Below are 13909 nucleotides of genomic sequence, written 5' to 3' on the forward strand. Positions count from 1 at the left end.
CACGGACATGCAAACATACACATAATTAAAAGTATATTTTAAAACGTGTCTTTCTGTCTGGTGGCAGCCATCAGGTGAGTCAAGGTGGGTACATATGAGTACAGCCTATAAAGCAGTGATTCTCAACTGTGGCTTGGACCCCTTTGGGGGTCCTGTGACTCTTTCACAAGGGTCAAGGGTCACAGATATTTACATTACGATTCATAACACTATCAAAATTACAGTTATGAGGTAGCAACAAAAATAAATGTATAGTTGGGGTCAGCACAACACGCGGAACTGTGCTAAAGGGTTGCAGAGTTAGGAAGGGTGAGAACCACTGCTCTAGAGGAAGAACAGGTCTGACGCGATGCATTTTCTTCAGGAGTCGGCTGCTAGCTGCATCACCAACTCTCTGCTATATGGGATTCCCTGTCCTTGTCGCCCCGCCCCCAACTATATAGCAAACGGTACTTTACGAGGCTAAGCAAAATTACATCAGATGCAGAACTTCATGTTCATAGGAGCAACTGCAAACACCCAGTTTCTTAAAGGCAAACCTGAGTGTCACAGTGCTAAGCAGCTAAAGACTGCCCAGGCTTCAGTCTTGTGGAGAGAGCTAGACTCCACTGCTGAGCTTTGAGAGTCCTGAATTCTTACTGGGTGGAAGGAGTCACATACAAATTCTTTGAGGTTGTCCTCAATGACCCACTCCATAAAATATCAGAACAAATCTTGACACCCATCGGATCTTGTCAGTCCAATCCATTAGCACTGGGAATGCACGGGCTGCCATCTGCTGGCCACAAGAGTTGTGGTTTCTGAAAGGGCTTCAACGTTCTGACACCACAGCTGCAGAGAACACAGAACTCTCCAGCTCCGTTACTGGTGATTTAAATAATGTTTGTAAAATTTATGCCAGTAAATGATTTAGCATAGTCACACACACACACACACACACACACACCCTCAAACAAAAAAGAAGGGGAAGTTGACAGGTGTCAGGGCGTCCTTAGGGGTGCAGGGCTTGATCCCAGTACCCATTTGCTGTAAACCAAGAAAATGCCTTACCTGTCTTTGAGCCCTTCACAAAGGCAGGGTGATTATGGCCTGTGCCCACCTGCCAAAGTCCTGCCTCCTTCCCTTACTCTCTCAAGGCCGCTGAGGTGCACCGTCCAGTCTTCCCCCGCCATGCCTTCCCCCATACAGTGGAGTCGGAACCTCAAGATTCTCAAGCCTACGAGTGTGAAGAGGTGAATCAGGAGAAACTTGGGGAGGAAAAACGTTCCACATGGAGGTGGTCAGTACCAGAGGGAAGCCCCTGTGTCCATGTGCCCTCATAGGAGTTAGCAGGAGGCCAGGTATCATGTGCCTTCACAGCAGGAGACACCTCTTCCTCTGGCACTTGCAGCCTTTGGCAGCCCCCGCTAGCTCCGTGTAGTCCACAGCCTGGGTGACCACACACAATAACCAACAACTGGGCTAATCTGGATTTAGTGCCTTGCAGGCAAACCAGCCACCAGCTGTGGATGAGGGATGGAGACTTCCAGACCAGTGTGAGAACTTAGTGATGTCCAGGGCTCAGTGGCAGTTCTGGGCGCCACCCATATTCCCGTCTCCCAGGGGAAGTGGGAGCAGCATAGAATGCTGAGAATCGGAGTCAGCGCTAATACAGGAAGGGGTGAGGAGAGGAAGGAAGTGATGGAGGAACTTCCTGCCAGGGAAAGTCACCCGCTGAGAGGTCAAACTCCAAGGCGCCTGAGCAGCTAGCTAAGGGCTGGAGGCCCAGTTCCAGCACCCACCATCCCCAGCTCCCAGGAGGCAGAGTTGGCTGTGTACTGGTCATTGGGTCCCAGCAGCCTATCATTATGGCATAAAGTATCTGGTGAGGAAACAGGCACAGAGAAGAGGGGGATTCGGATCCCAGCTGAAGACAATGTCCTCAGTGTGTCCCCAGCTGCAGTGCACCCCCAAGGCTGTGTATAAGGTGTCCCTGAGCCAGGCTCCTTTTGACAGTCTTCTGGAGAAATGGTATGGGTTGTGTCTGGCTCCAACAAGGAGCCCAGCATAGCTTCAGGAGAGAGAAAAAGGTCCTAGTCAGGCTCAGACCAGGACACAGAGTCAGTTGCACCCAGGGACCCCTTTTCTAGGCTCCCGGGAGGGGGGGGGGGACACTGACTTTTGTCCTGTTGCCGCAGAGCCTCGGCCTCCAGCGACAAGGACCTCCAGGAGAGTCTGTACTGGTCTCCTCCCAGTCAACCTTCTCAGCATGCTGGGCCAACCGCTGCTTAGAGAAGGCCGGAATCTGACCCTCCTGGCATTGGGCCCAGTCTCCATGGCAGCAGAGGATTTATTTCAGGCCTCCACCCAGCCTGGTGGACTTTGGACTCCAAGTCAGAGGAAAGACAACCAAACGCGGCTCCAGGAAGAAGGGGTACCTGAAGATGGTGAGTGAGGAGAGGCGCTGGACGGAGGTAGGTGGGGAGGCCCCTACAGGAGTCCCCACCTGATTGTTCCCTTCTCTGTTGCAGGCCAAGTTCCTTTCCCAGGACCAAATTAATGGTAGGTTGGGTTTGTTCTTTAATTAGTAACTCCCCACAAAATGTGTGTCTCATTAGGCAATTTGCTTCACTGGGTTCTGTTGTTAGAAAGGAAGGCCTGAGGGGTGGAGAGCTGGCCCACCTACAGGCTTGGGGCCAGGTGCTGTTTGGGGGTGACCCTGAAGATAGACTTGCTGACTTCCCGGGGCTTGTTTTATGTCAGTGTGACTTTAAAGTTGGGTCATAGAAGAGAGCTTGCTAGTGCTCCTTAGAGCCTGAAAGTGGGTCTTAGTGGGAGGCTGGTGATGGTGGGAAAGGGAAAATTAACGTAGTAACTGAGGCCCTAGATAAAGGGATGGGGCTTTTTAGCCAGTGCAGATGGGGAACAGAAGCCAGGGCTACACTCTTCGGCAGGATATTCTTTATGAGCGAGCTCGGGGCTTGGCTGACACCTCCCGCCTAATTCAGTGTGAGCACCTTGCTCTTAGGCTTCCTCCTCTGGAGCAGAGGTCTGCTTCCCAAGAACAGAAAGGCAGAATTGGGTTACACAGAACTTGGCCAAGACCTGGCCAGAGGTCTGGTGTTTGAGTATCTGGCAAAAGAGGCCCAGACTGGGACCTTTAGAGAATGACGAGCTTTCCCCTGAGGGCTGTGCCCCTAAACCTACCCCAACAGAAGATGCAAACAGCCCAGATGTCTACTTCTCCTCATTGGTGCTGAAATGGCACTTTGTCAGTGAGAGAAAAAACTGCAGGTCCACAGGGCCCAGGAAGCTCTGACACAGGACAGTGTCCAGCAGGCCACAAGGGTGGCTTCTGTTACTCTGGCAAGGATCCAAGAAATGTAAGTGACCAGAGCTTGGTTAGAAGAGGAGGTGGCAGGGATGTGTCCTAATAGGGTCCATGTGGGTACCTTCTAGAATCCTTAACTCCTTGATTTGGGGAACAAATCAAGGCCAAGGCCAGAGGGGACAGACGAGGTGATTTTAAAGTGCTGGGCCTAGCCCACTTTTATGAACCTGGCAAGATAACTCAGTATTTAAGAATCTATACTACTCTTGCAGAGGACCCAATTTTAGTTCCCAGCACATGTATAAGGACTGCTCCCAACCATCTGTAACTCTAGCTCCAGGGCATCCGACACTTCTGGCCTCAACAGGCACCTGGATTTGCACATGCGTGTGCGCGCGCGCACACACACACACACACACACACACACACACAGAAAACTAAAGTCTTTAAAGTTGGACCTAAGCTAAAGACCTCCTTCAACCTCGGAAGTTCTCCACCAGGATGACAGATTCACTGGTCCTCTCTCCTACGGCTTTTGAAACTACCAGAAAGGAAGAAAGCAAATTCTCTTTGTTTCCCAGTATCTGATACCAAGAAGGTGGCCATTAATGTTTAGTGACTGGAAGCCCGGGTAGGGATGGGTGAGGAACAGGGCCTGCCTGGTCGTTCACCTGAGAGCCTCAGTTTTCTCATCTGAGAGGGAGGGACAATGGTGCCACCTTATGGGGCTGCTGTGGGCTAGGGACAGAGGAGAGAACAGCATCACATGCTGAACACTGGGCATGACAAGTATACTTTTTATAAGCTGACATTAATCGGGTATTATTAAAAGGGAAGGTGCCAACTATGTCCAGTCTATGCGGAAGCTAAGAAGACAGCTTTGCTGCAGTCAGTAGCATGGAAGCCTTGAAAGATGTTCCAGTTTAGGAGCGGGGGAGAGGGGGTGTATCTCGGTTGGTAGAGTACTTGCTTAGCATGCACGAGGACCTGGGTTCAATCCCTAACACCACATAAACTGGATATGATGATGTTTCCCTGTAATCCCAACATTCAGGAGGCAAAGGCAGGAGGATTAGAAGTTCAAGGCTAACCTGGGCTACATGAGACTCAAGAAAGCAAGAGGTTTCAGTTTAGTGAATATAATTCATACCATGGTGAGAAACAGTTCACTGGAGGGCCACTTACTCAATTTACTGGAAGTACAATCTCAATTTACTGGGAAAAGAATTGCATTATTTCGTTAAATCGAAGCTGTGGGTCAACTATGAATATACGAGTGGGCAAAATTCACTTGTAATGTTGAGTTGGTTAGATAGAATTTATTCTATTTATTTAGTTAGTTTTTGTTTTTTGAGACAGGGTTTCTTAGCTGTTCTGGAACTTGCTCTATACGCCAGGCTGGCTTCAAACTCAGAGATCCGTCTGATTCTGCCTCCCAAGTGCTGGGATTAAAGGCATGCATCACCATCTCCAGGCTACACAGAATTTATAATGGCGAGCACTACATATTTTATTACGTGTGAATTGTGCACTGCACATCCTCAATGCCTGCAAGGTGCATGGTGAACGTATGAATGTGTTGGCACAGCTGTTAACCATTTTCCCACATGAGCCTTTGGTACGATGGGAGGAGGCCTGGAGAAGGTCTATTTCCTATTTGTATGATTTGCATATCTCTAAGGATTTTTTTAACCCAATGCAATTACCTCAACGTATTCTTTACTTCAGCAAGTGTCCTTTCTCTGTGCCAGGCCTGCCCCGGGTGTTAAAAATTCAGCAGTGAGCAGGAAGATATCCCTTCCCCCCATTCTTGGAGTCACAATCGAGGAGAGTGAAAGACAGAATGGAAAGCAGTAAAGGAGGGGAGGCTAGACTAAGAGGATGGAGATGTGGGGGGGAGGGACTGACGAGCAGGGTCCTCAGGGGAGCCAGGGCCTGCCTGCGGGTCCAGGTGTCTTCTTATCTTCTCCCAGCACAGTGAGAGATAAGACTGCAGGTATCTAGGACCCATTAAGCCTTGTGATGCAACACAGGGTCCATCCGGCCCCAGAAGTGCCTTCTGGCTACCTAGGCAGGGATCCCAGAGATGTAAAGGACCAGAGTTTGGTCTAGAAGAGGGGTGGTGGGGTGGGGAGCGGGAGGGATGGCTCAGTTGTTAAAAGCATCTGAGGTAGTTGATTCCCGGCATCTACACTGGTGATTCACAACCACCTGTAATTTCAGCTCCAGGAATCTGGCTGTGCAGGTTTGAAGAGATGGACTGGGTCTGGCAAGATGGCTCAGAGGATAAAGGCACTTACTGCTAAGCCTGTCAATCAGCTCCATCTGTTCATCCCATTCCCACACGGTGAAAGAGAACTCCCTCAATAGATACCTCTGACCCCAAAACACACAGGCACCAACTAACTAACTACTAAATAAATAAAATGTACTAACACATTTAAGAAATGAAAGCCTGGAAAAGAGTACGCCCCAGTTACCAACTGGGGGAATGCAGTGTACCTGTCTGGACAGCTAGCAAATCCTGGGCCCCTCTCTCAGGCTTCAGCTGCCTTCTTTGGGAAATGGGAAGGATTAGGGGATTAGGGCAGCTCACCCTAGAATCTCCATCTGCAAAGCTAGGATCTTTCCCAGGCTCCCAGGTGGCTTGGTTTTGCCTCCAGGGGCTGCTGGGAAGAGGCAGGACAATTCTGCCAGCTGTGTAACTGTGGTGGGCGGAGGCGGCTCCTGCACAGGGAAGGAAGGACTGCAGGCTGAGCTGAGGCAGGCACTGCAGATGCTCTGCGCATGCTTCCGGGCAGTTCCAGGTAGGGGCCAGGACCTGCCAGAGGACAGCCTGAGGGCTGCTCATGTGATGTGAGATAGCACATGCAGCCCTGGAAGAGTTTTTGAGTGGCATCTTAAGGAACAGAGAAAGAAAGGAGGGGGCTTCCTGGCCAGATAAACCACAGGATACCCCATGACATCTGGATTTCAGATAAACACTCTTTTTGAGTCTAGTACAGCCCATGTAGAATTTGATATGTGCTTACACTAAAAACGAATTCAGTGGGGGCTAGAGAGCCGGTCCTTTCAGAGGGCCTGAGTCAGGTTCCCAGCACCTATGTGGAGAGGTTTATAATTACCTGTAACTCCAGCTCTAGGGCATCCAACCTTCTGGCCTCTTTGGCACCTACACACATGTGGCATTCACTACTAGAGTCACACACATACAAGTCAATAAAAACAATGTACTTCAATAATTTGTCTTTCTTAGAATTATATTTAACTAGGTAGTTTTATAGTTTTATTACATTTATTTATGTACTGTGTGTGAGTGTACATGTACTGTGGATGTCAGAAGGCAACCGGCAGGAGTTGCTCCTCTCCTTATACCACGAGGGTTCTGGGGATCAAATTCAGGTCATGAGGTTTGGCAGCAGCAAATACCTTTACCAGTCGAGCCACCTTTGTTGCTGGCCCTTTGCTTTGCTTTTGAGACAGTGTCTTATACATACCCTAGACTAACCTCTAACTACTACATAGTAGAGGATAACCTTGAACTCTTGATTCTCGTGCCTTCATCTCCCAGGTGCTGGGATTACAAGCATGTGCCATCACACTGTGTTTTTATGGGGTTCTAGAAATCAGGTGGGGCAACAGAAAGGGAAGAGAACAGGGAGGAAGGGGGAGCTCAATGTTACGGTGCCTACACATGTGCTGTGGGGAGGCGCAAAGGAGAAAGGAGTGAAAGAGGGGATGGGTGATGGAGTGACCATCTGCTACTACTTCCTTCCCTGCTCTGTACAGAGTACAAAGAATGCTTCTCCCTGTATGACAAGCAGCAGAGAGGGAAGATTAAGGCCACAGATCTTCTGGTGTCCATGAGATGCCTGGGGGCCAGCCCCACGCCTGGGGAAGTACAGCGGCACCTGCAGACTCATGGGATAGGTGAGTGGGCTTGGTTTTTTTTTGGGGGGGGGGTTGGTTTTCAAGACAGGGTTTCTCTGTGTAACAGTCCTGGCTGTCCTAGAGCTCACTTTTATAGACCAGGGTGTCTTTGAACTCACAGAGATCCTCCTGTCTCCGCCTCCTAAGTGCAGGGGGATTAAAGGTGTGCATTGCCTCCACCAGGATCCAGGTGGGCTTGTGAAGGGCCCAGCTGGAAGAAGCAGATGGTAGTGGTGGAGAAAGCTCAGAAGCCTGAAGTGCTGGTGGTAGCAAGCCTCACCAGGACTGGACTGTAGAGATAGCTGGCCATGTATACAGTGTTTCATTCCACAGGGTCTGATGTCCCACAAGTCTGTCACAACTCCTAGGAAAGTACACTAACACTGGTCTCAGTGTTTTTCCCCCTTTGCTTTCATTTTGAGATAGGGTCTCATGTAGCCCAGGATGGTCTTGAACTCACCTTGTGTTAGCCCAGGGTGATTCTCCTGCCTCCACCTCCTGAATGCTGGGCTTACAGATGTGTGCTACCACACCCAGCTCCTATATTTATAGGAAAATAGTCTTTTGCAGAGGGTTTGGCATATGCTTAGTGAAAGCATCCCATCTGTTTAAGTCTCCATGTCATTACTGGGGAGCTGGTGGTCCCACAAAAGAAAGAATGATTACATTTGAGAATGCATGCTATATTTGGTGCCCAATCGTAATAGTTCTTCCTCGTCAGGACCGCCAGCCCACAAATAACAACATGGAGACTTATTATTGTTTTTGAAATTTAACTTTTTTATTTTGAGTACTGGTGTGCAGGTGTCAGATTTCCTGGAACTGGAGTTACAGACAGTTGTGAGCTGCCATATAAGTGCTGGGAATCAAACCTGGATTATCTGGAAGAACTGCCAGTGCTCTTAACTGCTGAGCCATCTCTCCAGCCCCATGGATTCTTACTATTATTAAAAGTTGACCTTAGTTTAGGCTTTTTTTCTAACCAGCTCTTATAATTTAATTGTTTCTATTAATCTATGTTCAGTCACATGGTATCACCTCTCTTCCATCTTACATACACCTCCTGTTTCCTCCCTGTGTTTTGCTGGCAACTCTACCTTTCTTCCTCCCAGAGTTTGCTTTTCTTTCTGGAAGTCCCACTTATACCCCCTGCCTAGCTATTGGCTATTCAGCCTTTTTTTTTATTATACCAACCACAGCAATACATCTTATTCCACATACAAATATCCCACATTTCCCCCTTTTTGTCTAAATAAATAGGAAAGATTTTAACTTTAATACAGTAAATATAATGAGAACAATTATCAGGTAAAAATTATACTTACAATGTCCAGGCCATTTGTATTTGGAATTTTGGAGAAAATACTCTATTGTCTATTCTATCTTGATGAGTCAAAAGTCTTATACCTTAACCACTTCCTATTGTAACTTGTATTATCATACTAAAAATATTTTATATCTTAAAACAATTTCTTAAACAACTTAAGTTTTTATGTCTCTTAACTTGATAATTTTTAAAAGATTTATTTATTTATTTATTCTGCCTGCATGCTTGCACATCACACCAGAAGAGGGCACCAGATCTCATTATAGATGGTTATGAGCTACCATGTGGTTGTTGGGAATTGAACTCAGGACCTCTGTAAGAGTAGCCAGTGCTCTTAACCTCTGAGCCATCTTCCCAGCCTGATAATGTTCTTATTATATATAGTTTTACTGTGTTAGAGTTAAAACCTTTCCTTTTTATTTAGACAAAAAGGGGGAAATGTTGTGGGTATTTGTATACTGTATGAAGATATATTGCTGTGATTGGTGTAATAAAAAGCTGAATGGCCAATAGGTAGGCAGGAGGTAAGGTGGGACTTCTAGGCAGAGAGAGAGAGAAAGTCAGAGGGATGAATCAAAGCACATGGAAGATGCCTGCAGAACCCTGAAGTTGGACATATGGGACAGAGGAAAGGTAACTGAGCCACATGATAGAATGCAGATTTCAGAAAGATGTTAATTAAGTTATGCGTTAGAAAAAAACCAAAGCTAAGGCTGAGCTTCATAATCAATAAGTCTTCATGTTGTTATTTGCAGGCTGGTGGTCCCAATGAGAAAGTACTATTATGCAGCTCCATCTGGTTCTATGCCATGATGCAATACTCTGGGTTTCTGGTTTAGCAAGATTAGGGGAGGGATCAATAAACACAGTGTCTTAGGCTTTTTTTTCTTTTTCTGTTGCTATAAAATACTTTGCCCAAAGCAACTTAAGAATGGGTTTATTTTAGCTCATGTATCAAGTTAAGTCCATCAGGTCTTGAAGCACATGATCACATAGTAAGAAGGAAGCCATGATTGTGTGTATGCTAGGACTCAGCCCACTTCTCCTCTGATATAGTTGGGGATCCCCTACTCTAGCTTCTCATCAACTGACATAATTAAAATGATCCCCCACAGGTATGCCCATAAGCCTTTCTCATCAAAGTTCTAGGTTCTGTCAAGTCAACAGTTAACACTATCACACATTGTTACTGAAGACTGTTGGGAGGATGAAATGGAGACTTTCCATCCTGTGAATGTGGGTCAGAAGGAGAGCTTTGTCCCTCTTACTATGACCAGTGCCTTGAGAATTAGGTAGCTTTGGGGTTGGCTGTGACAGTCAGGCAGGTCAACGGACTTCACCAAGAGCAGTTTCCTCCAGCTCACTGGTGTTTGGGGTTTCGTAGACAAGCATGGAGAGCTGGATTTCTCCACCTTCTTGACCATTATGCACACGCAAATCAAACAAGAGGACCCAAAGAAAGAAATCCTTCTTGCCATGCTGATGGCTGACAAGGAGAAGAAAGGTTACATCATGGCATCTGAATTGCGATCAAAACTTATGAAACTGGGAGAGAAGCTCACTCGCAAAGAAGGTAACAGCCTGGCTGACTTGACTTGGAACCACCTGGGGAGGGTTAAGGAACTGTGGGGAGGGCAATGCTGTGTACACCATCCAAGGCTGTGCAGATGGCCAACTGATGGATGGCCAGGAGCTCTATAAGTATAAGTCATGCTGGCTAAGAGCTGGACTGGGGCTCAAGACAGAACCAGAGTGGCTAGGCAGAAGTGGGTCAGGGTAGAGTGTCAGCCCAGAGATAACCCAGTTGGGATCCTAGGAATAGCAGTAGCTGTGATCAGCTGGGGCATCTGCCGGGACTCATCTTGCCAAAGCTCTCACTGAGGGTCTCGATGTGGCCCAGGATGGTTAGACATGCAGCTCAACACAAAATCCTGCACTTACTTTAAACATTTTAAGTTTTTAATTTTTAAAAGACCTTTATTTACTGTGTGGTTATCAAACATCAACGTTTGTAAGGGATAATGCGTCAAAATGTCAAAAGGCCACAACATGGACCGGAGAGATGGCTCCATGCGTAGCCTGTCCCACAAGTTTGGATCCTGGGAACCTGGGTATAAAAGCTGGAAAGGTGTGGTGTAGCTGCCTGTAATTCCAGCACTCACACAGGAGGCGGAGCAGGATGACAGGACAAGCTGGCTAGCTAGACTAGGCTGAACTGTGGGCTCCAGGCTCAGAGAGAGACTCTGCCTCAAGAAAAGATGGAAGGCCATAGTGGAGATAACAGATGTCAACCTCAGGCTTCCACACGTGCTGGTGCACCTGCACACGTGCCTACATAAACACAGACAGGCATATACATGCACACACAAGCCACACACACTAAGAGCTATGACACTGGACATACTGACAACACAAGTGGCCCTTCAATTGATAGAAAGGGTCAACTAAGTGGAGAGTGGCTCTTGAGTAGAGCAGAATGCAGGATCTAGGAACCCCTCATTTTCAGGGCAACCCTCTCACCACAGCTGGTCTAATATGGCCACTGATGGTGTTTCCAAATGGAGAGGCCATTGTGACCCTTCCCCCAGCAGCCCCAGGAGGTGGGAGTATGGGAGCTTTTCAGGGAAAAACTAACTAGAGAAACCTGCCTTGGCCACAGATCATGAGGTGGATCTTGCATCAGAGCAGGATGAGTGCCTGGGAATTCTGAGAGTGCTTGGGCTATTTGCAGTGTCTTTCCAGCCTGCCATCACTCTGGTGAGGACCCAACTGAGGCCCCTAGTCTGCATCATTGATCTCCAAGGCGAGGCTTTTCAGATTGGCTGGCCAGCTTGAGGGCTTAATTTAGGTTAGGTAGTGGGTTGAAAAGGCCCCGATGCCCCAACTTCTGGTCAAACTACAACTAACCAGTGCAGAATTTTCAGGTTATGGTTTGAATTGAGTTTGAATCCAGGCCCTTCCTTCAGGAGCCCTGGAGTGTGTTTCTTCCCCTTGCTGCAGATGAAGTTGTGACAGATACCCTGGGGTCCTCCAAGAACTAGCATTCTATGGAGCAGCCTTTTCCGATTTTATCTGCACTCAGGAAGGTCCTGAGCAAAGCCTTTAAAAACGGTGCCTGGCAGGTAGATTTATCTCCCAATTTCTCCCAGCTGGCAGCTTTTACTGCAACTGTTTTTCACGTGAAGGGGGAAAACTGGCCTGCCATTATCTCAGACTCCCACGACACTGCTGGTGGAGTGTCCACCGAGGTGACAGTCAGGTCCCTAGACTTCCCTCACACATTAGCATGCACAACACTCTGGGAAGGAGCTGATGGAGACTCATTCCCCCTCTGGCTGCAGTAGAACAGAAGATACCACAAGTAATAACTATTTCTCCTGGGGATTTGAAGAAATGCTCTGTTCTATTCAAAAGCATCATTGGTATCAGTAGCACCTTCATCACCCAGCTGTGCAGTGCTGCCCCCTTCTGGTCAGCACTGGGCTGTGGAGTGCTGCCCCTTTCTGGTCTGTCACTGATGCTCAGCTGATTCTTGGCCGGTCCTCTGCAGCTGGCAACCAACTGGTTGGAGGTTAGAAGCTTTTCCATGAAGTAAGACACATCTGTCTCCTCAGGCTCAGAGAACCTATGGGTTTAAAAAGAGAACTACATTCTACCTATCATCTACCTACATATCTATGTACCTATGTACCTATCTATCAATCTATCATGTATGTATGTATGTATGTATGTATGTATGTATGTATGCATGTGACAGGATCTCACTATATAGATCAGGCTAGCCTTAAACTCAGAGATCACCTGCCTCTATCTGCAGAATTTTGTGACTAAAGGTGTACACCATGATTTCTGGCTAAATTAGTATCTTTTTAAAAAGCAATGCTGCTTTCAGACAGATCTTATTTGGCAGCCATGTGGCACAGGCCACTTGAGGCAGAGGCAGGCTGATCTCTCTTGAGTTCCAGCCTGTGAGCCTAGTCTACATAGTAAGTTCTAGGTTTAATACCCTCTCAAAATAAACAAAATAAAACCTGGTAGAATTTCAGAGAATCCATGTGGACATGGGTTAAATAAAATGAAAGAAAAAAATATTTTGTGTATGTAGCACTGTGAAGGTATGCTGTATATGTAGAGGTACCTGAGGTGGGTAGAAGAGGGCATCGCAGTTGTGAGCCACCTACATGTCTACTGGGAATGGGATTAGGGTCCTCTCAAGAGCAGTCTGTGTTCTTAACTGCTGAGCCATCTTTCCAGGCCCCCAACAGTGCAGTTTGATGTTCTGAACTTCAGATGTATTTGGATTTTTTACATTGACAAGACGCATCTTTCAAATTAATGCTAGGGATCCAACTCAACACCAAGGTGCACATAACCCGTGTGCTCTTGTCACCCACCCTTTGTAGTGAGGTGATGGTAACAGAGCACGTGTCACTCAGTATTCTGTTGTCAGGTGAGCAGTGACGGGGGGAGGTGGGTTGGTCTGGAGGAGGGGCAAGACGAGCCTGGATCAGTGTGACTGTGTCTGGAGCTGTGGATGATGCCCATGTGACTGGAAGGTTGCAAGGGTGGCCGTAAGGTAAAACACCCACACTAAAGGTTTCCTGAAAGACAGACACAGGGGTTAAATGTTTATTTAAGAGTTCTGTGCTGGCTGCCAAGCCTGCTAACCTGAGTTTGATCTCTGGAATCCACATGGTAGGAGAGAGTGGATTCCCACAAGTTGCCCTCTGACCTCCACACATGTGGCATGAACATCCCCCCATAAATAAATAGATGCTAAGAAATTTTACAATCAAGTACAAGGCAGCTTCAGTGACTGACTCCTCACCAGTATACTTTGTTCATGTGCTGGTCCTGTAGAAAGCGGGAAAGTTGAACTGGTGGTCTCTGGGGCCTTGGAAGCAGGTTATCTGTTATTCTGTTTTGGTTTGCATCCTAGTCCATGGAAGAGTCCATCAGATCCTCAGGGAGGACTTCTGGGAACCCCTAACCTCAGCAAATCCAAATTTAAACATTAATGCGATTTATTGCAGTGGATGATCTTTTCAAGGAAGCGGGCATCGAACCTAACGGCCAAGTGAAATATGACACATTTATCCAGCGGATGACCCTTCCTATGCAAGACTACTGAGAGAGCTGAGGGCCAGGGAGAAGAGGATGAGCTCCGGGGCCTGAAAACCTAGAATGATTTATTTTTTAAAAGGGAAATCTAGAGATGGCAAACATGGCAATAAGACCATGTTGCAGAGGATTAGTACCAATAAATGATGCAGCCATGGTATTCCTGTAGTAAGTCTGTATTGATTTTAGTACTAACATTAGTCTAGCCCTCTGCAGCATGG

General features: G+C 47.3%; 1 protein-coding gene across 2 annotated transcripts; it reads left to right on the forward strand.

Moving 5' to 3' along the window:
• Positions 1 to 298: 298 nt before the first annotated feature.
• Positions 299 to 13848, forward strand: Calml4 (calmodulin like 4). Of its 2 annotated transcripts, none has more exons than XM_038321170.1 (6): positions 299 to 1232; positions 2178 to 2426; positions 2511 to 2541; positions 7100 to 7240; positions 9952 to 10140; positions 13601 to 13848. In XM_038321170.1, the coding sequence occupies exons 2-6, from the start codon at positions 2424 to 2426 to the stop codon at positions 13696 to 13698; spliced, it is 462 nt and encodes a 153-aa protein (XP_038177098.1). In that variant the 5' UTR covers positions 299 to 1232; positions 2178 to 2423; the 3' UTR covers positions 13699 to 13848. The 2 variants fall into 2 exon arrangements, with proteins under 2 accessions (XP_038177098.1, XP_038177097.1); XM_038321169.1 differs by lacking the exon at positions 299 to 1232 and adding an exon at positions 1724 to 1864.
• The last annotated feature ends 61 nt before the right edge of the window (positions 13849 to 13909 follow it).

Source organism: Arvicola amphibius, chromosome 3, assembly GCF_903992535.2.
Source record: "Arvicola amphibius chromosome 3, mArvAmp1.2, whole genome shotgun sequence".
Lineage (NCBI taxonomy): Eukaryota > Metazoa > Chordata > Mammalia > Rodentia > Cricetidae > Arvicola > Arvicola amphibius.

Coding starts and splice junctions, on each gene's coding strand:
- Calml4 (XM_038321170.1), top strand. Junction 2,542..7,099: donor TTCCCAGGACCAAATTAATG/GTAGGTTGGGTT, acceptor TGCTCTGTACAG/AGTACAAAGAATGCTTCTCC. Junction 10,141..13,600: donor GAAGCTCACTCGCAAAGAAG/GTAACAGCCTGG, acceptor GATTTATTGCAG/TGGATGATCTTTTCAAGGAA.